The sequence below is a fragment of the Syngnathus acus genome, chromosome 22, assembly GCF_901709675.1.
Source record: "Syngnathus acus chromosome 22, fSynAcu1.2, whole genome shotgun sequence".
Lineage (NCBI taxonomy): Eukaryota > Metazoa > Chordata > Actinopteri > Syngnathiformes > Syngnathidae > Syngnathus > Syngnathus acus.
This window is the reverse complement of record NC_051106.1, coordinates 890,700-912,954: the sequence shown is the minus strand read 5'-3', so window position 1 is coordinate 912,954 and position 22,255 is coordinate 890,700. Positions and strand designations below refer to the sequence as shown.

Here is a 22,255-nt window from a genome sequence, read left to right as displayed (position 1 = left end):
ATTCGGGAAGCTTTTTTTTTTGGTCAACATTTTGGTCAACTTTAGTCGGCTTCATTTTTTTGTGTTCCTCCCGCGGCCTGCTTGGCGCCTTGCCACCTAAGGTTCCTTTGACCTTGAGAGGTCGTCATGGAGCGAGCCAGTGAAAGGCTCCTCATCACACTAAGCTACGGTACACTAACAGAATGAGATGAAGTGTTTCCTTTCCATTGCTCTGTGTTCATTTGAGAAGTGGCCCGCGCTGTGCAATTTTCCTAACTGACGACGATTCGGTGTCTGCACACGTTGACCTCCTGCCACGGAACATCGTCGCTTTTAGATTATTTCAGAATATGCAAGGGCGCTCTTTTCAGCAGTGCTAATGCTTTTGCTCCAAACTATTAGCCCGCCCCATGTTTCCACTTTTCCCTTCTTTTGCATTTCAGCTCAGCAACAGGTTCAATAAATAGCGAGCGGAAACTTCGTGCGAGTGCATGTGAAATTTACAAGCGAGTTATCCTAAAGACCCCCCACCTCCAATGCGCCCCCACATTGTGCTGACATTGGATGCAACCTGTAAGACGCCACGCGGGGAATTAAACAAAACGCACGCGCGCGAGCGTGCTTCCACGCATGCTATCGCATGCATTTAGGCGCGCACACGCACGAGGCGAGCGGCGTGTCTGCGGCACGCAGGCGGGCGGGAGAGAAAACGCCGCCAGCGGGAAGACGAGTTGGAGGGGAGGGGGACACGCCGCTCCCCGACTGCCCATCGGCGTGTCGTCCACTTGTTTTTCTTTTTTGGGGGGGAGGGTGGGGGAGTCGTGTTTTTTCTTGATTTGTCTTGTCGTCCCGATTCTGCGCTTGGGAGAAATCGTGGCAGGCTCGGAGCTCCGCCGCGGCTGGGATTGACGAAGCGCGCGGACGTCGGAAGCGCTTGGCGGGGGACCCCCACGCCGCGCTCGGCATGCAGCCCGCCGAACGCCCCTTTACGAGCACGCGCGTGCACGGGGACATGGCTTTGTCTCGCACGGCCGCCGCCGTGACGCATTGGCGCTGCTGCCGACGTCTGAGAGGAGAAGCTTGATCCAGGCGCCCCCCCCCCGCCTCACCTCGCGAAACCCAAGCCCCCACCCCGCGACTACAACCACCGGGAACATGGCGCCCACCAAGACCAGCACCCAGCACGAGCACGCGCGCACACAACGGTAAAGCAAGCGATGCGTGAGCATGCGTGTGACTATTTGCGCGCGTGCCCCCGTGGCCGTCGCCGCGCGCGCGCACGCGTGTGTTGGCAGCGTACGCGTGCGCGTGCTGGCTGAGCAACAGGCCCGCGTACACGCGCCTGCTCGGCAATGCTTGCATCCGCATGAAGTTTTATAGCAGCGCATGCACGCGAAGTCACCTGAGAGGAGATTATGTGAGCGCGCTCGAACGTCACTCATTCGTCTTCAGAAGCTGTTGTTGTTCTGGTTGAATGTGACACATGTGTTGACTTTCGTGGCCTTTTAGGTTAATTCATGAATAAGACGAATTGAGTCTTTCCTAACCCCTCCCCTCTAACTCAAGTTGTTACTTGTTGCTCACATGCTCGTTTGATGATGATGACGTCTTACTGTTGGGGCAGTTATTGTGATGCTTTCTTCAGCCTGATCCAGCAATTGCACTTTTATTGCCACAATCAGATTGAAGCACTTCCTTTCAGGTATCAAAAATAAAAAAAAATAGGGGTCAAGCATAAGAAGATATGTGTAACATCAAAAAAACATGTACATAAATATAAATATTGCCAATGAAAAAAGTCGGATTTGCAGTCCTAGTCGTAGCTTCAGCGCAGAGCAGCGACTAACGATTATTTTTATCGATTTAACTATCTGTTCTGTTTTCAAGTGATGAATGGGATAACCCCCCCCCCGCGAAAATGTTAATTTCCAGGGTTCTAATCATCAACAGGACATTATTTCCAATTGAGAGTGCGAAACATAAGTTGATGTCAGCAAAAGAGTCTACTTTTGAAAAACAAAACCCAAATAATCTGTCCACTTTTCGCAAGAATGGAGAAATCTGTGAATGTTGTATGTTCAGGCTCGGGAGGCTGAAATTGCAAAGAGCAACAAAGAAATTCTCCAATCATTCAAATAGTCGTCGATTACTCATCCGGTCGTCGTCGATGAAGCGAAGCGAGCAATCGTTGCACCTCCATGAAATAACGATGACGCAATTGCGTGCGAGTGTGCGCCAGTGCTAGCACATGACTGCTGATTGCGTGTGCGAATGTTTGCGCGTGTGGCTGACCATGAATTCAGCTAAGACGATTGGTGAGGCGGGTCCAACAGCTAGCGTGACACGCTGCCCGCCGCTGTGTGCCGACACGATGTGTGTGGCTGGCGCAGCATCGCGGCGGCTGCATGGCTGCTTACACCTCTCGCCCAATGTCCAAGCCAATTGTGCACTGTTGAGTCGTCAGCAACAAAACAAGATGGGGGAGGAGCAAAAGAATTCCAAACAAGGACGCTTTCTCATGCGCTTTCTGTTTTTTCTCAGATTTGCGATGTGAAAATCAGGATGTTTATGGTGCCAACTTGAAATCTGACTCAGAAAGAATGTTAGCATCCGGATAGCGCGGCCTTCATTGGCGAACTTTGGGTGGCGCTCGACTACGACCTGACTAAGTGCTTAGTTGGACACTCTTGCACTTTTTTCATGGCACGCCGGCCTTTTAGATCACGACGGGCAAAAGTTGGCAACATTTGACTTTGGGTGTTTGGGCCTCATCATTTCTAGAAACCCCAAGATGTTTCAAAATGTGGCGCAAGTCATGCATCAAGCATTGTTGGGTGCAAAACGTAAAATTTGTTGTTTCCCAAAAATGCTTTCAAATTTTCTTTTGTGTCAGAAGTAAGACAAAGGCCCGAAACATTGCCGCTGACACAACTCGAAACGGCGAGGGCAGCAACTCGCTTTATTGATGGGTTTGCCAGTGTCTGATTGTGGATACAAAGCAACCCCCCCACCAATGGTCAATGAATTTGATGAGCTGTCGGGTGTCGATTCATCGACCAATGGCCGCCATGCCCGAAGGTGGCCGTCACTTACTCGCCGGTGAGCCCATACTGCCGTAACCATAGCAACAGCAAATGATCATCACATGCACAAGCCTTGGCCATCTTCCTCGGATCCTCGGCTTGTCGTGGCTTTCCTCCTTCCTGTTTCCTTCCTTCCTTCCAAGTGAACGTGTCACTACTCGCAATGCAAGTTTACGATTGCCACGCGATTGAAGCGCCACTGCGACCATCCGCCGCCGCCGCGACCCTCCACCGCCGCCGCAACCCTCTGCCGCCGCCGTCGCTGCTCTCGTTGCTGCCCTCGCGCAGCCCTCGCGCCGCTGCCCTTCCGCCGCCGCCCATTGTGCCGCCGCCCTTGCGCCCTTAGCAAACGTAGAACATATGAAGCCTGACACAAGTGCGCACAAAACTTGATGCAGTCCAAAAAAAAGTCTCCAAAAAGCCAAAATTGAACAGGAAGTCAGCCATTTTGATTGGAAGCGTCCCAATCCAGGCTTGGCGTCGTTTGGCCTCCGTCCACCTGCCGGATGTCATTTGTCCCAACTTATCCCGTCTGCTGTCACACCACCTTGTGAATCCCCACCCTCTCCCCCAAAAGTTTGAATGTATTCAAGTTGTGCATGCAGAGCTGACATTTGAACTCCAAATGACTAAGGTGACATTTAGCACAAAACAACACGTGTCGACACACACACACCCATCTCAACTTTGCAAAGGTTAAACGCAAAACGAGTTGAGTGAAGCGCTTTGGCCCTAGTGCTAGCGTCAGGTTTGGTAAGAATAAAGCAGCGGCCAAGTTAGCGAGGTGTTAGCTTAGCCTTCCAGAGCACATGAAATTATGTCCTTGCGCAAATTTGAGCAAAACCAACAAAATGTCTCATTCTCGTTCATGCAGCCCAAAATCCGTTCAAGCGTTGCTCATGCAGAATCAAATTTCTTTGCTTTCGCTTGGCTGCTGTAAGGATGGATGATGCGCGCCCACGCACGCACACACCCACGCACTTTGCCTTTTCTCGTTCTCTTTCAATTACATCTGTCCCTTTCTTTCTCCATGTCATTCTTTTTCCTTCCTTCCTTCGGGGCTTCTTATGTATGTGGGTCAACGGCAGACACAATGCACACACAATGCCCCCCATCGCGCTAAATGAAATGTCGAGCTATATGTTGCCACCATTCACGTGACAAATGGTGCGCTGTAATCGTTTTAGCGCCGATAGTGGCCCGAGCTTACGGTGACGCGTGCGCACGCACTCATGCACACGCGCAAATATGCTCTCAGCTGTGTGTGTTTTCTTTGACTGTGTTTGTCCTTCAGTCTATCAGCATCCCTCGACATATGTTAGCAAGACCTGTGTTGCCGTGCGTGTATTCTTACGGTAGTAAGAGATACAAGTATGTGTGTTTGCCATTTCCGTTTTCAAGCACTTGTTGCACTCTGGCGCATTTCTTCGATGACTTGTGTGTGTGCTTATATGGTTGCACGTACGTATGTATGCGTGCGCGCGTGTGTGCAGCGGTGGGGAGGGGAAAAATATTTATTTATTTATATCTATTTTCCCAGCCCAGATAAGAGCCCGGTGTAAGTTTGCCGACTGTTTATTTACATTTTAATAACGTTCATCCCTCACATGGACTATCAAGATGGCCAGCGTTGGGACCTAACGTGAGCTGCGCGTTTTGGCGCTCATGTTCGTCCTTGCGTTTCCTGTTTGGAGGTGTGAAAGTTCACGTCTCTGGCTTTTAGGGCCGCGGTGGGAAATAGCATGCCAATCTTAGCATGCCAAAGTTAGCATGCAAAAGTTAGCATGCCAAATTAGCCACTTTACTTCCTCTTTGTAGCTCTCAGATTTGCCTTTTTAAGCGCGCTAATCGAGCGCGCTAACCGGCCGTCACTGCTAACGTACACAGCAATTGTTTGTGGGTGGAGTCCGTGAGCCTCAATTTCCACTCTAGCCTGTCAATCGGCCAGTTGTTACCTTGGCAACTGCTACCGTGATATGCTGTACCTAAAAAGTGAGCCTTGCCAGGTGATGTCATGCGGCCTGATGGACGGAAACTCCTTGGAGAGACGGAATGATTGCGCTTTCTCCCCCTCTTGCCCACCTAACGTGTCTCTGGAGACCGCTGACACTTCAGGGTGACACTTGCACTTTGACACACGCGTGCACACACACACATACACGTACACACACGCGCACACACACACGCGCACACGCACACGCACACGCACACGCACACACACACACACGCACACACACACACACACACACACACACACACACACACACACACACACGTTCTTCCAGCATCCCTCTCATATTGTTAGGGCACGGCTCAGCGGAGGATTTCCCATGCTGTCACAGGAAATACGTACTGTAATTTTCGGACTATAAGTCGCGTTTTTTTTCATAGTTTGGGTGGGGGAGCGACTTATACTGAGGAGTGACTTATATGTAAATTTTTTCAAAAATTTTCAAAAAAAAGTGAAACCGCGATAAACGAACCGCGATGTAGCAAGGGATTACTGTAATTTGAATTTCAAGTAACGTCAGCAGCGCGGCGCGGCGGTTGTTTACATAAAGGACAAAGATTCGATCACGGGATGACGAAGATGACGAAGGGCCCCACGTACTACCGGCATCATTAGCGGCTTTGTTTCTAAGTGACACGGAGGACAAAAAGTTTGAAGGATTTAAGGATTTGGAGTGACACAGAAGGTCTGAAAAACTATTATGGCTTTGACGCACGCCCAGTCCTACTCTACGGAGCTCTCTTTCACTTCCGTGGATGGAAGTCTGGGGCCGGCGCTCGGCCGGGTGGCTGTCCGAGGACGGTGGATGGGGCTCGCACATGGCTTTTATGCACGCACGATCCTACTCTACGGAGCTCTCTTTCACCTCCGTGGATGGAAGTCGGCGGCCGGCGCTCGGCCGGGTGGCTGTCCGGGGACGGTGGATGGGGCTCGGACATGGCTTTTACGCACGCCCGGTCCTTTTCTATGGAGCTCTCTTCCACCTCCGTGGCTGGAAGTGCCACCTCCGGGGATGGAAGTCCACGCCGCCACACGCCTGGAAGTCAACGCCGGTGCTTGGGGCCGTGTTGCGGTGAACTATTTATGTTATAGTTATTTGATATATTTTATTTCGTTTAGCAACTTGTATATGGTTTTATTGTTACAGTTCAGTAGTTGTTGGCTTGTTGAACTCTTGTTTTGTTAAATAAAGAGCCGTTTACCAAACCCACGTCTTTCCTTGTACTTTGTTAACGCTATAATATAGTTATATACTAGATCTGTGGAATAACGACGAGGCTGACGTCAGGGCGCACGCGCGGCGTTGTTGACAAAGGACGAGGAATTTGATCGATGGATTTAATGATTTGGAGTGACACAGATGGTTTGATAATATTGCTTATATAATAGTTATTTGATATCTAATTTATATATCGTTGTATGGGCCTGTGGAATATTTTGAAGTGCAAGCGCCGTCAGCGGCGCGCACCCATTGTTGACAAAGGACGATCGATGGATTTAATGAATTGGAGTGACACAGATGGTTTTATAAACGTGTTATTTATGTAATATTTTTTTTAATAACTGAATGTTACGTCAGGCCCGTTCTCAGCTCTTCGTTTGTGTTTATGTTACGTTAGTTTACCTATCGTTTAGCCTGTTGTTGCTCGTTCATGTCTGTTCCTGGTGTTGGATTTTGTCGAATAAATGTCCCCCAAAATGCGACTTATACTCCGGAGCGACTTATATATGTTTTTTTTCACGTTATTGTGCATTTTATGGCTAATGCGACCTATATTCCGGAGCAACTTTTAGTCCGAAAATTACGGTATGTCTGTTGGTGCCTCTCCGTGTGTGTGTGTGTGTGAGTGTGTGTGTGTGTGTGTGTGCGTGCGTGCACTGATATCTCAGTTATTAGTTTTTGCCGGCGCCTGAAGACAATAAGTGCCCCCCCCCCCAACTTTTTTCGAGGCGGTTGACTTCCTCGCAAATGGCTGCTTGCGAGTTGAATTGAGCCCACCACCAGCACACGGCACCCGTTTTTAGCTTCAAATGTCAAAGCAAAAAATATCCGTAAACATCTCAAGGCGCCACTGTATGCGAATATAAGAAAAAAGTACGTGAGATAAAGTTTTGGTGGCCTTGACTGATTTGATTTGATTTCCTTTCAATGACGAGACCATTTGAGCAGCTTCCCTGTGCACCACATCAATATCGTACTCTGCAATGTTCAAATATCTTTCTGCCTGATTTGCAATCTTTAATGAGTGCGCGTTGGCGTTGTGTCAGTGTGTGTGTGGGGGGGGAGGTGACTGTGTATTATTTCTAGAAAAACAACATGTGCTGTTAACTTAGATCTAAGATGCTGAACTAAGATCATTAGCATTGTTAGCATCATTAGCATTGTTAGCATGTATGGTGTTATTGTTGTTAGCATGTTTGTGAATTGCAAATAAACTGTTTTTTGCTTAGTTTTGCTCGTATGTCTAGCTGTCGTTTTTGTTTGTGAGTAAAAAGTATTCGCTCAGCAAAAAATTAGCATCATTAGGCTAGCTATGGTGTTTGTTTTTTCCAACATGCATTTTTGTTTGTGCAAAATGGCTTCAATTGAATAATACTCAAATTCTTCGACTGGTGACCATTCCCCCGTTTGCCTAAACCTGTAAATTCCCGGCGAGCGGTCCATGCACACATAGGACATGTGCCGGCATACACGTGCCGGCGTTCCTACGCGCACGTGTTGTCAGCGATCAGCGTCGCACTCTGGGATGTTGAAAAGTGTTGATTTGCATATCTGAGCTCTGCTGCGTGGCCGTCACTTATTTAATCATCGAGACTACGAAATAAATTTTTCTTTTAGTTGAATGTCAACGCCATTTTGTGTTCACTCGTCTGTCCAAATGTTTAGCTTTAGCTTAGCATAGAAGTCGTTCCAAAAATGGAGAAAGATCTTGTTTCACACAGTTGCCCTTTTTGTCCCTTTTTTTGATGCACTTGTTTCCTCCTCTGCTTGTGGTGATCCCTCCTTCTCTCCCTCCTTCATCTGGTTTCCTTTTTGGGGCTTCTGCTTTGATTTGGTCACTTTGGAGACCCGCTCAAGTCTGCTTGTGACTTGAGCGGTGTGATTGGGAGGGCGTCATTTGCTCTTGTTTGCACAATTCTTGGCATCTTCTCTTTCCCACCGCAGCCACCTTGCTCGCTCTTTGGTCGCCGCCGTCCTAATCTGGCTGCCATCATGGCCGACAAATCCCCCGTTATTTGAGCAGATGCTCGGGAATCCATTGTGCTGATAAGTTGCCTCTAGTTAGCATTTAGATTACCCGCAAAAATGGAACAATTTACTACTCTCCCTCCCAGCATCAAACCCCCTTTGCCGTCATCATTTTCTCCTCCTTCGTACCACCCCCTCGCCTTCCCCCCCCCCGGCACCCTTCAAGTGCGTGTCGCGCTTTGTGCTCTGCCTCTTTGCCGGCAATTACACTGACGACTCTGTTAGCAGGCGAGCGGGGGGCAACGGCAAACAGTGGGAAAATACGCCTTTGCACTAGCTGCACAAGGCTTGCTCTCTAGCCTCTCCTGCCTCTCTCCTGTGCTTCTCTAGCTGCCCCGCATCTTTTGCTCACTTTCCCCCACCGGGCGCCGGAATTTGGATTTGCTGTTGGAAGTCAGCTGGGGCGGGCCCTCGTGAGCGAGGAGAAGCGCTTCCGCTGATGATGAGTGAATGAATGATTTGCTGCCAAACTTCGCAGAGCCAGCAAAGCCTTCGTGGGCGTTGACAACAGATGCGAAATGAGCTCCACGCCATCCAAGTCTTAATACATCTTGATCCAAAAGTCGGCTGGCTGGTAGCATGCGTGCGTGCCTGGGTGGCATCATTCCAACGCCATTTCTGCCCTTTTCCGTTGGCTTTGTGATATTCTTTGTCAATATTTGACATTGGCTGCAACATTTTGCCAGTGACTTGATGCGGTGTTTTAGGAAAATGATGGACAATTCTGCTCCAACGTGAATGAATTGCCAGATGCGTTGTCATTTTGGCCAGATCAGAAGTGGGACGAGTTGAAAGAAAGTCAAAAGAAAGAAAAGTTGGCATGAAAAGACGGCATGCCGGCAAAATATGTAGCCCTTCCTGAGAAAATTTACCTTTTTTGAAACTCTTTTATTTTGGGAAAAGGAAAATGCAAATAAGAATTTTTTTTTTCGAAAGATGGATCCATTTTCGATTGCGGCCTTCTTTTTCCTTTTTTTGGACCTGTTTCTTAATCAAATCGAGGTCCGCGTCACGTCCTTAGCGACCGTTATCCTGCAGCCGAGCGGTGGCAACGGGCCATGCAGAGCGACATCGTTGTCGACGTGACTGTTTTTGTATCTCGGTCGTGTGCGAGATCTCCGCCGAACAAGCCGCGGTGACCTTTTGTGTCGGCCGATGGCCTAATTTGCAGCACACCACGCCGCCTCCTCCTCATCTTCCTCCTCCTCGTCTTCCTCATTGTCTTCGTCTTCCTCCTGGCCACCGCCACCTTTATCCCATCCCTTCCTGCCGCCGCGCTCGCAATCCTTCGCACTTGCACGACAGGAAATGAAAGGAGCCCCGAGCCAGCGACGATACGTTTTGATTTGTGGGAGGCGCTATCACTAATGAAAATCACTTGTTGACTGCACAACAACAACACGACGAACTATATATATATACACATCACTGGTTAGCACGTCCACCTCACAGTTAGGAGGGTGCCGGTTCGATTCCACCTCCGACCCTCCCAGTGTGGCGTTTGCATGTTCTCCCTGTGCCCGCATGGGTTTTCTCCAGGCACTCCGGGCACTCCAGTTTCCTCCCATGTCCCAAAAACATGCTTGGTAGGCCAATTGAGCACTCCAAATTGCCCCTAGGTGTGAGTGCGAGTGCGGATGGTTGTTCGTCTCTGTGTGCCCTGCCATTGGCTGGCAACCGGTTCAGGGTGTCCCCTGCCTACAGCCCGATGACTGCTGAGATAGGCTCCACTACAGAAAATGGATGGATGTACACACACACACACACACACACACACACACACACACACACACACACACACACACACACACACACACACACACACACACACACACACACACACACACACACACACACACACACACACACACACACACACACACACACACACACACACACACACACACACACACACACACACACACACACACACACACACACACACACACACACACACACACACACACACACACACACACACACACACCACACACACACACACACACACACACACACACACACACACACACACACACACACACACACACACACACACACACACACACACACACACACACACACACACACACACACACACACACACACACACACACACACACACACACACACACACACACACACACACACACACACACACACACACACACACACACACACACACACACTTCTTTATTTTCTGTAATACAATTAAAAAAACAAAAATGTCACATTCTAGATTTATTACAAATCAACTGAAATATTGCAAGCCTTTTATTATTTTAATATTGCTGATTATGGCATATAGCTTAAGAAAACTCAAATATCCTATCTCAAAATATTAGAATATCATGTAAAAGTATACTATGGGGAAGACTGCTGATCTGACTGCTGCCCAGAGGACCATCATTGACCTCCTCCATCAGGAGGGTAAGACACAAAAAAAAAAAATTCTCAAAGAGCAAGCTGTTCACAGAGTGCAGTTTCAAAGCACATCCACAAAAAGTCTGTTGGAAGGGGGAAATGTGGCAGGAAACGCTGCACAACCAAGAGAGATGTCCGCAGCCTTGTGATGAAGAGTCGCTTCCAGAATTTGAGGGAGCTTCAAAGACAGTGGACTGAAACTGGAGTCCAGGTATCAAAAGCCACTGTTCACAGACGTGTCCGGGAAATGGGCTACAATAGCCGTATTCCCATGGTAAAGCCACTTCTGAACTCAAGACAACGGAAGAAGCGTCTGACTTGGGCGATGGAAAAGAAGCACTGGACAGTTGCAGAGTGGTCCAAAGTCCTCTTTTCAGACGAAAGCAAGTTTTGTATTTCATTTGGAAGTCAAGGCGCCAGAGTCTGGAGAAAGGTTGGAGAGGAGCAAAATCAAAGTTGCTTGAAATCCAGTGGGAAGTTTCCACAGTCAGTGCTCTAAAATCTGTATTTACTCTGGACTTGATGAAACAGTGGACCAACACCAGCAGCTGACATGGCTCCCCAAACCATCGCTGACTGTGGGAACTTCACACTGGATTTCAAGCAACTTGGATTTTGCTCCTCTCCAGCCTTTCTCCAGACTCTGGCGCCTTGACTTCCAAATGAAATACAAAACTTGCTTTTGTCTGAAAAGAGGACTTTGGACCACTCTGGAACTGTCCAGTGCTTCTTTTCCATAGCCCAAGTCAGACGCTTCTTCTGTTGTCTTGAGTTCAGAAGTGGCTTGACCATGGGAATAAGGCTATTGTAGGCCATTTCCCGGACACGTCTGTGAACAGTGGCTTTTGATACCTGGACTCCAGCTTCAGTACCCTGTCTTTGAAGCTCCCCCAAATTCCGGAAGAGACTCTTCTTCACAATGCTGTTAAGGCTGCGGACATCTCTCTTGGTTGTGCAGCGTTTCCTGCCACATTTCGCCCTTCCAACAGACTTTAAGTGGATGTGTTTTGAAACTGCACTCTGTGAATAACTTGCTCTTTGAGAAATTTATTTTTGTCTTACCTTCCTGATGGAGGGTGTCAATGATGGTCCTCTGGACAGCAGTCAGATCAGCAGTCTTCCCCATACTTGTGATTTAGTTGACTGAACCAAGCTGAGTGTTTTTCAAGGCTCAGGAAACCCTTGCAGGTGTTTCGAGTTAATTAGATGATTCAAGTGATTAGTTGAATACCCTACTAGTATACTTTTTCATGATATTCTAATATTTTGAGATAGGATATTTGAGTTTTCTTAAGCTGTATGCCATAATCAGCAATTTTAAAATTATTAAAAGCTTCCAATATTTCAGTTGATTTGTAATGAATCCAGAATGTATGACATTTTTGGGTTTTTACTTGCATTACAGAAAATAAAGACCTCTATCACAATATTCAAATTTTCTGAGACAGTCCTGTACATGCTTCCGTCTGCTGAAAAGCTCTATGGAGATGATGATTTCATTTTCCAGCATGATCTGGCACCTGCCCTCAGTGCCAAAACCACCAGTAAATGGTGTACTGACCATGGCATTACTGTCCTCGATTGGCCTGCCAATTCCCCTGACCTGAACCCCATTAGAGAATTTGTGGGTATTGTGAAGAAGAAGCTGAAAGACACCAGACCCAACAATGCAAATGAGCTAAAGGCCGCTATTGAAGCATCCTGGGCATCCATAACACCTCAACAATGCCACAGGCTGATTGCCTCCATGCCACGCCGCATTGGTTGCAGTAATCCGTGCAAAAGAATTCCCAACCAAGTACTGAGTGCATTAATGGACATTTTCAAATGTTTGATTTTGTTTTGCTGTTTTAAATCGTTTTTTTTACTTGGTCTGAGGAAATATTCTAATTTTTTGAGATAGGATTTTTGAGTTTTCTTAAGCTGTAAGTCATAATCAGCAATATTAAAATAATAAAAGGCTTGCAATATTTCAGTTAATTTGTAATGAATCCAGAATGTATAACTTTTTTTTTTTAATTGCATTACAGAAAATAAAGAACTTTATCACAATATTCAAATTTTCTGAGACAGTCCTGTATATATATATATGTGTGTGTGTGTGTTTGTGTGTATATGTGTGCGGGTGTGTGCGGGGGTGTGCGTGCATGCGTGCGTGTGTGTATACAATGAACAAATGTTCAATTATTTCATTCATTTTTTTGCTTTAATGCACTTTGGGGAAAAAAATCAAGTCAGCATTAATTTCCCAAGCTGCAGCTTATCAATGTTTCTCTTTGCAAAGGATGCCATAAATATTCATGGCGATTGCCATGCTTCCTGTGTGTGTGTTTTGTGCATGTGTGTGTGTTTGCTCATTTGCGTCGAGTTGTGAATGCAGGCCAATTCCATGGAGTCTGCACTTTGTTTTGTCATGTTTTGGGGATAAATAGAGTGTATTAGCCAGCATGTGTGGAACACGATTCCGCCACACACGCACACACTGCTGACGTACGCTGACGTTGTGCTGTGATTAGCAATTATCATGAGCATGAGCTCAGCTCAATCAAAAGTTGAAGCTGTTGCGCTATGGGAGGACAAAAGACGGACAGGAGTTTCTGTCGGGCGGCGAACGAGCACAGAGCGCGCCGGTCGGCGCCGTGTGCGTTCCGGGCGGTCAACCCGAGCGCCTCTTGCGGCCGACGGCCTTACATTGTCCTTCTCCAAAGCGGCGTGGGACGGCGACTGAACGACCTTGACGGTCGCAGCGCCAGAGTTTTTGTTTGTGCCCATTTGAGTGTTTTACTTGTAATGAAATGCGCACGGTCGCTAAAGGCGTGATTAGCATATATATTGTATTGACACACGCTTGCGCTTTTCTTTTCTTTTCAAGTACGACTGGTTTTTATCTGCGCCGCCGCCGTCGCAGCGGTCGGTCATTATTTACACTCCACCTCAACAAGGAATTACGGGCAAAAGCAAGACGTGTCCTCCATTCTGCTTTCACTTTCTCACGTCACTTGGTGATGATGTCATACGCTGGAATTCGCCGCACTCTTTCAGGATGTCGTATGCTCACCTTGTTGCAGAGAAAAGTCATACAATTGTCACTTTGGACTCATCAGACTCAATCAAAGAATTGCTGAAAGGTCTCCTTCCTTCCTTCCTTCCTTCCTTCCTTCCTTCCTTCCTTCCTTCCTTCCTTCCTTCCTTCCCCTTTTTTGCAACTTTCCACCTTTTAAAAGAAAGAACAATGAACGTGAAGGAGCTTCTCTCAATTTTGTTCTCCTCCATTCTGTTGCACATTGGCATGCCCCCTCCCCCACTTACTCTCGCTTTGCCCCCTCCCTCTGCTGTCACCCCCTCCCCCCTCCTCTCACAAATCAGATATGACAGGAAATATTGTCCTTGTAATGGAGACTCAGGGCACTCTGCCTCAATGTGTGCAGCTAAATAGGCTTGATATACATCAACACACACGCGCACACATGCACAGCTACACGCACGCTGACGTTTCTGTGACACACAAACGCGGGCGGGCACGCGGAAAGTGAATTATTGGGCCGCAGTGTGACGGTCATCCCGGCTTGTTGTCGTAGCACAAAGCTTTTATATCGTTAGCCACTAATTGGACACCACTTGATTAAAAAATGCCTGGTGTGTTTGTGTGTACGTGCGTAGTCGCAGAGGTCATTGCGACACAGTTGGCCGGGGCGTTGCCGTTGTATTTCTTGTCCGGTTGAGCTCTAGCTTTTATTTTGAAAGTCACATGACAGGACAAAACAAAGACTTCTCACTTTTTGCCGCCTTTCGATTTTGGGAAGCTGCCGTGGCCGCAACTTGCCAAAGCCCAATTAATCAACGTCCATCACTTGCAAGGCTGAAATTCATCACCAACACTTCTTGTGTGCACGATTGGCAAGCCGACACTTTTTGCATGTGCGATGGAAGGGCTGGCCGAGATTGGCCCGCATTGGATTTTTTTTTCCTTCTTCCTCTCCCTTCCTCTTCCTCGTCTAACCTTTGGCGCAGACATGAGGAGCGTTTGATTGACTCGATGCGGCGGCCGACACGCTCGCTCTCACGCTGCTCTCGAGGCGCCGGAAGGGAGGTTGCAAACATCAAACGCACCACCGGCCTGCACCTTAAACGCTTCTTTGGACGACCCCCTGCCTGTCCATCCTCGGATGGGGGGGTGGCCCCAACCGCTATTTATTTACGTGGTCCAACACCCTCTGCTTGGAAAGCGAGTGTGTAGAAAGTCAACTGGCTTCTTCTTGAAAACGCTGTCGGAAGCTTTCATTTTGCCTTTTGCCATTGCCATGTCACATCACGTCATTTGGACTTTGCGAAATCATTCTGACGTGATGTCGCTTTCGCCCTAACCCCACATCACGGGACTCCTTTGAACTGGCTTCACGATGCCGTCATGTGACAAGACTGTGACATCATCGTGACCAGCTGATGTGCAGATTTCCTACATGGACAGTCTCATCAATTGACAACATAAGAGTGTTGGCGTGCGCCGTGCATCTACGTGTAAAACCGGCAGTAAATCACAGCGCTCGCTGCTCTCAACACGTTTATGACCATGTCAAATGTTGGTCAAGACGATGGCGACATGTCAATGCTCAGAAGAAAAAAAAAGTGCTGGCATGTCCAGTCAGATGCCGATCGGCTGCGGGGACTTGCTCCAGTCCAAATAGCTTCATCTTCATCTTCTTTCTGTGTGTGTTTCACAGCGACCCCTACTGGGAGCGTCCGGCCAACGTGGGCAGCTGCTCCGCCGCCCGGCCCAAGAGCCTTCACCTGGCCGCAGGACAGCAGCATACCTCGTCGCCATGGTAACCGTGCACATGCCATAACAGCGGCCGTAATGATGCCCACGCCAATGCTACTGCTGATGTGCGCGGCGCCCGCGAGCGCTAGCAAGTTGGATCGACCGTGTTGTCCACCAACTTGGAAGGCACAGAGAAAAGGGATTTGGAGTATCATAGTGCGTATGAGGATGACATGGTTTGTGTTTGAGTGTGTGTGGCAGATGGGAAATAAAAGGAGGATTTGTGTCGAGTCAGGCGCAGCTAAAAGAAGACAGCGGCAGTTATTAGCTCATTACAGGGCCGGCTTAACGCCACACACAAACTTGTTTTCCACATGAGGCGACGCACGGGCCACTTGCTGTCTTTGATGGCGCCGCCCGGAACCCAGTTCCCGCTCCCAGGTTGTCACTGCCATCGTACCCCCCCAAAAATATCTTTTTCTTCTTTTTTTTTTCTATGTTTGTTGCCGAGCGAGCATTTCAATGATTCAACGTCTTCTCCGTCTTTGTATTTCCCAACATTTGACCGTCTGCCGGCAAGCGCATTAATAATGGATTGACTTCACTCATAAAAGTCAAAGTCAAAGTCTGCTTTATTGTCAATTTCTTCACATGTCAAGACATACAAAGAGATCGAAATTGCGTTTCCTACTATCCCACGGTGACACAACATATTAAATATTATATAATATATATTATATTATATTGGTCCACAGACAAACAAAACATTCAAGTAAACAATACAAAAAGTAAAAACAAGAAGGCACAAACAATGAACGAATAAGAGCAATGAATAAATAATAAATAAATAAATAAAAAGCCAAGCGGATAGCGTTTGGGGCGTTTCCGTGCGCTCGTTTGTCTGATTGCAAAGTCGTCGCGTGTGCCCAGTTTGTTTAAAGAAGACCCCAACAGTTTTTCCGGTGGCGGCTTGGGCCTTGCCTGTTTTTTTTTTTCCCGTGTTTGGATCTCCTCATTTGCCTCCGTTTTTGCGACGGCTGTTATGCAGCAGGTGCGTCGCCGTCAATGTTGTTGTTTTGGTTGCTCCTTCTCCATGTTTTGGCTTCTCTTCGATGCGTGCGGCGTGTTGGAGGCCAAAGGTGTGTTGTTGCCACGCCAAACTAATTAGCGCTGCCGTGGCGCTGCAGACCCTGCAATATGCGTGCAATATTAATATTATAATATGATCTCCGGTCGCCTGTGTTGGAAAAGGTCTGCTTTGTTTCTGTCAAGATGATCTTCTGAGACGCAATAACCCGGGTGCAATATTGTGCAGTAAAGTAGCTCTTTGCTTCTCTTTCTCGTCATAATTTTGGGGAAAATTGCCTGTAATATTTCATCATTGATCTCCCCTTCTAATATCTTGAGATTGAAACGAGTGACCGATGATGTTTGAACGCAACACAGTAACGGCGAAGTTGCCACGCAACGTTGGTAACTCAACGTTACCTTCAACCCGACGGTAAATCTGCCCGGTGACGGGCATTCCTGTCACATGATGCACGGGGCGTTTGACCTGCAAGTTAAACCTTGATCCCGGCAGCCGACCTTCCTGTCGTTGTGGCTGCCTGCGCACGCGCCACAAAACACACATCTTACTTCCTGGTCGACAAGTGCGACACAGCTCGCAGAGCTTTATGATGAGCCGGCGCGCGCACACATGCACTCTGCGTCAACCTCTTTAAAACGCCATCAAGTCAGCAGGCCCAACTTTACGACGTACTTTCAACGCGTTTTAAATGCACGCTCGCGCGGGCAGCAGCAACGGGACGAGTGCGGCTCCTCGGACGTGACAAGTCCGTCTGACGGAGCCCAAGTCAAACACACCTCCTCACGTGCATGTCAGTTAAGTTTGCGCGGTCAGCAGGAGAGTCAAGCCAGCAGCGGGCTAGCCTGATGAAGAATGAAGGGGTGGTGGCCATTTTGGACCACTACATCCAGCAGAAGTTTGAAACGCATATTTTCTCTGTATGAATGCGATTTGAATTTTAGATCAAGTGTTAACATAATATGTCATAGCTTGTCAGAACCATGGACAGTGACGACGGGCAGCCCACGCGTCGCCTCCTCTCACCGAACCGGGTCTCTTCTCTCAACTAGCGCATGCTGTGTGTGGCTCGGCAGGCTGCAGGCTCTGCGCAAGGAGAAGTCCCGGGACGCGGCGAGGTCACGGCGCGGAAAGGAGAACTTTGAGTTCTATGAGCTGGCCAAGATGCTCCCACTGCCGGGCGCTATCACCAGTCAGCTGGACAAAGCCTCCATCATTCGCCTCACCATCAGCTACCTGAAGATGAGGGACTTTGCTAACCAAGGGGACCCCCCGTGGAACTTGCGCGTGGATGCTGCGCCCCCCAACACCTCAGTCAAAGGTACAGCCACCACATCGCTGCCGGGAACTCATGCAAATGCTGCACCCCGCTTTCCCAATTCAAGTCAAAGCAAAGGCCACCATCACTTGCAGCCCAAAGAAAAAATACGTTGACAAAAAAAATTTGCTCTATGAGATTGAAAACATGCAATCATGACATCCTTCAAATAGAATAGGAAGAACTGAGCACAATTGGACATGATGCCGCTTCTTCTGTGGTGCATGCTTTGGCCACCGGGGGTGCTATCACACATGCGGATCAAAATAGAAAAGTGCACAAATATTTTATTTCACAAAGAAATTGGTTTGTGTACATCACGCAAGCAGTTGTGTAGATGCGCTCTTTGTGTTCAAATATCCACGTTGCATCGAAGCTAATTTGCCCGCCGAGCTTGATTCTCATATTCGGGCGAGCGACGAGCGAGTCAAGTAAAAAACACGTTGAACTATTCCAAGGCCCTGGCGGGTTGTTGGGCAACTGGAACAAAGTTGAGCACTATTTTGCCGGGGGGAAACGGATTTGGCATCGGCCTGCGTTACTGGCTCGGTCGCTGGAGGACTCACCTTCGCTAGGCGACGAAGCGCCGATCGCCAAATGTAAACGGGCAAGACTTGTCGAGTCACGTGGGAATTCCAAGCCAAGTCAAGCTCTCGGCCGAGCGAGACGGACGGGCAAATGCACGGACAGACCGTTCGCTGTTGCGCTGATAAGGTCTGTTTTCCTCGACGTCAGTTCGGATGAATTTGTGCGGCAGAAGCCAACACGTTGAAATGGGCATTCACAGCAGGCCATGTGCACATGCGTGTGCACATATGCATGCAGCGGCATCTCCAAAGGAAGACGGCACATACGGTCGCCTCGCCGCAGCAGATGGCATCATTGTTGTCAGCACTTTGAAGAGCCGCATGCATTTTAATGAAAGCAACCCAAACACCTGTTTGGGTGTGCATATGTGTGTGTCTACCTTTTGCCGGTGTCATATAAGGAGACGGCCATTTTTCCTGTATATGTCCAAAAGTTGCGTGAAGTGGCTCATCGGCGCCAGCACAGGCCAAGACCGGACTGGACGTAAACGCTAACTTGAGAAGTGATACGTTTCACTCCAAGCTTGTAGCGGGAAGCAAAAAGAGAGAGAGTATGTCCTTCACGTTTGGCTTTTTCAATGAATATCACATGTGGGCTTCATTTATTTTCATATTGTCAAACCGTCTTTTGAGAATTATCGCTTACAATACTGTGTGACTTTTTTTAAATCTCACACTCTACAAGTCTTCTTTGACTCGCACTCCAAGTTTTTGCTTGCCGCTACTCGTGCCAACATACACGCAAGTACTGCTCCTACTTCTGTAGACTTGTACCACAACAACTACATGGTATGACCACCGCGTGACGAGTACTCCTCCTACTTTTACCACCTCTTCTTCTTGAATGAATGAAAGAATGCCTTTTATTGTCATTAGACACACGACTGCTACCACTAGCTAGCCACTAGCACCGCCACTAGCGTTAGCAGCTAGCACCATGACTTTCTGAAGTACGAAATGCAGACTTGTGGACTTGTCAAGTAGTGAGCAATTTGAGCACAAACTCTGTACGTCCCCCAATGCCATAGCCCCCCCACCGCCATTGCCCACCCCTTGCCCTTTGCGATAATTGACCCATCAGTTGCTCTTCTGCAGTTTAGTGTTGCAGCTTCTGACTTGCTGTCACACGCTCTCCACATCTGTTGTGCCACACAAACACGGCTGACCTTTGCAGCATCCTGACACCCGTGCATGTGTGCGTGCCGCGCGCACCCGCAGGAGACCGTTTAGTGCGTTTGAGGGAGGGCTGCATTTCTAGCAATGTAGAGCTGTGTGTGTGTTCTGGACTATCTATTGCATTTGCGTGTGTGACCTGCTTTGACACCTGCTCATTCATTATGCATGCAGAGTGCAGCAGACACTAAAAGGCCACAGACACACACATGCACACACACGCGCACACACACACACACACACACACGCACACACTTGCACATCATGACTTGACTTGCACCCTACCATATTTGGTCATTAGAATATGAATAATTTGACTTTTTTTTAAGGCAGGTCTACTTGTGAGTGTGGTATGATGTTCACTATCAAGTGTCAGTATCATTCTTTTGCTATATGAGTAGATTTTAAAAGTATGTATGTTTGCACTGTTTTGTTCTTACCCATCCAGTGACATTGTTTCCTATTTGTTGATGCTTCATGAGTGTGTCTGTTTGTGTATGTCATTCATTGTGTGTGTGTGTGTGTGTGTGTGTGTGTGTGTGTGTGTGTGTGTGTGTGTGTGTGTGTGTGTGTGTGTGTGTGTGTGTGTGTGTGTGAGTGTGTGTGTGTGTACGTGTGTTTGTTCACACATTCTGTTCCCATTTGTCAACAATTTTGCTAGGTGCATGTGTGCATACGCGCACGTGCGTGTGTCATGAGATGTGAGCTTGACACCAAGTGGAGCTGCGTTTCATCCAGACTAAGCGATGTCAGAGAGAGAGAGCGAGCGAGCGAGGAGGGCGGTGATGGCGGGAGCGGCGTCCTCGTCTCGGCTCATCTCGGCTCATACGGCCCCGAATGCAGACGGAATGTGGCTGCGTGGCCCATCAGAAGATCCCTTCCTTTTGGCACTGCACTTGCTTTGCTTCTGGCGAGCGGCAAGCTTGCGAGCGCCTTCGTCATTGCAAAAGAAAGGAGGAGTTGATGATAGCCGCAGGCTCGGCCTCGCCCGCCGTGTTTGCGCCCGGAAATGACATTGGGCATGTCTCGCCTCTTCCATCTGGGAATGTAATCGCCGTTGAGACAATGGCCGCAAGCCGGCGTGCCTTTATTTTGCCGGCAGACACAAAAGCCCAGCATGGTTGAGTCGCATCACGCCGTAATGGCAGAAATTGTTTGTGAAAGACATGCCGGCCAATTAGCCGCGCGGTGCCGCTTTGCAGAATGACGCCGACTTGTAAGTGGCTTTGACTACCCGGGAACGGTCGCTGACGTGAAGCAGCACCGCTTCCTACTGGTTCTGTTTCCCAAATTGGTTTGTGTCGTTTGGGGCAAGGATTTGCCACAATGAGCAGCATTTTGTCGCGGAACGCTGGCACCGCCTTTAGATGACGCTCCGGAGAGTTTTGCCCAATTTGATCAAACAGAAAAATGACAATCCATCCATTTAGCGTCATGCTAACAAACGATACATTCAATTTCTGTCCCTGTGATTCTTGTTCTAGATAATTATTTTTCCAATTGTCTTTATTTGATTTGGATTGTTTTTCTGTCACTTTGATTCTTCTAAAGTTTTGATTCTTTTCAGTAGCTTTCATTCTTGGTGACGTCGTTTTGATTTCATTTCACTTTGACTCTTTCTTTCTTTTCCCGGAGCTCTACTTTGACGTTGCTGTTGTTTTGTTTCCGTCCTTGTCGATTTGCTTCGGCGTTGCTGAAGTTTGTGTGCGCGCAAGTGTGTAACTAGAGAAATGGGGTTACCATGGCAACTGCCAGGACTCGTTGGCAGCTCAGCCTTTCAATGTTTGATCTGGAAGCTTCTGCGCGGCTCTCCCAGAAGTGTCCGTGCAAAAACACTTTTATCTATTTATTTGTTGACAAAAATGTTTGTTGATGCGCATGCCGCTTTGTAATTGCGCAGTTTACGCTTCAAGGCGACTCGGCTCCGCTCCAACGCGACCCTCGAGAGGAGGAAGTGCTTTGGCAAATGGAATCGTCACAATACAAAATACTTTCAATGTTCAGGTGAAATTGCTTTCAATTGGATTCTTTACATAAAATGAGTTTGCCACTTATTTCGTCAGCTAAGTGAATCAAACATTTTGAGAGTGGAGTCGATCTCTGAAGCAAGCGTTGGCTGCGCTAACCCGGGAGAACCTTCTTTGCCCTTGTCTGCGCTTCAAGGTCACCTTCAGCCCACACGAGTGACTCGTTGCCGTAAACACGCCCCCCTCCCCCACCATTTTCTCTTCATCAAGCTGAGTGATGTCATCACGCGCGATGCCGACTGGAACCGAAGCCAAGCGTCACTTTGTCACCGCACCGACATGACCTTCGCCGCAACCTTCGCCAAGCACGCTGGCTCAAATCCCTTCTCACCTGCGCACACACGTAAACACGCGCGTCCGCAAAAAGGGAAGCTTTTAATGTCTCTGCAAAAGCCAGCAGGAGAGTTGGAGGACGCAAAGATGAATGAATCAGACCAGATCAACTGGAGAAGGGGGAGGGGGGGCATGTTCACTGAACTGTGAAGTTCGGCCGCTATTTGTAGACTGGCGGCGGAAGTGGCCGGCCCATTTACTAATAACTTATCCTCCCCCTCCCACCA

The 22,255-nt window shown here is 48.3% G+C and overlaps 1 protein-coding gene across 4 annotated transcripts in view; it reads left to right on the top strand.

The window, feature by feature from the left end:
* Positions 1 to 22,255, top strand: part of LOC119116691 (neuronal PAS domain-containing protein 3) — an 81,818-nt gene that overhangs the window by 1,930 nt on the left and 57,633 nt on the right. Inside the window, exons 1-3 of one of the 4 annotated variants that reach the window (XM_037242318.1) lie at positions 895 to 1,184; positions 15,466 to 15,567; positions 17,667 to 17,911. In XM_037242318.1, the coding sequence (XP_037098213.1) occupies positions 1,135 to 1,184; positions 15,466 to 15,567; positions 17,667 to 17,911 (397 nt within the window). In that variant the 5' untranslated portion in view covers positions 895 to 1,134. Of the gene's footprint in view, positions 1 to 894; positions 1,185 to 14,704; positions 15,263 to 15,465; positions 15,568 to 17,666; positions 17,912 to 22,255 lie in introns of those variants that run through there. The other 3 variants (XM_037242316.1, XM_037242315.1, XM_037242319.1) reach the window with 3 other exon arrangements.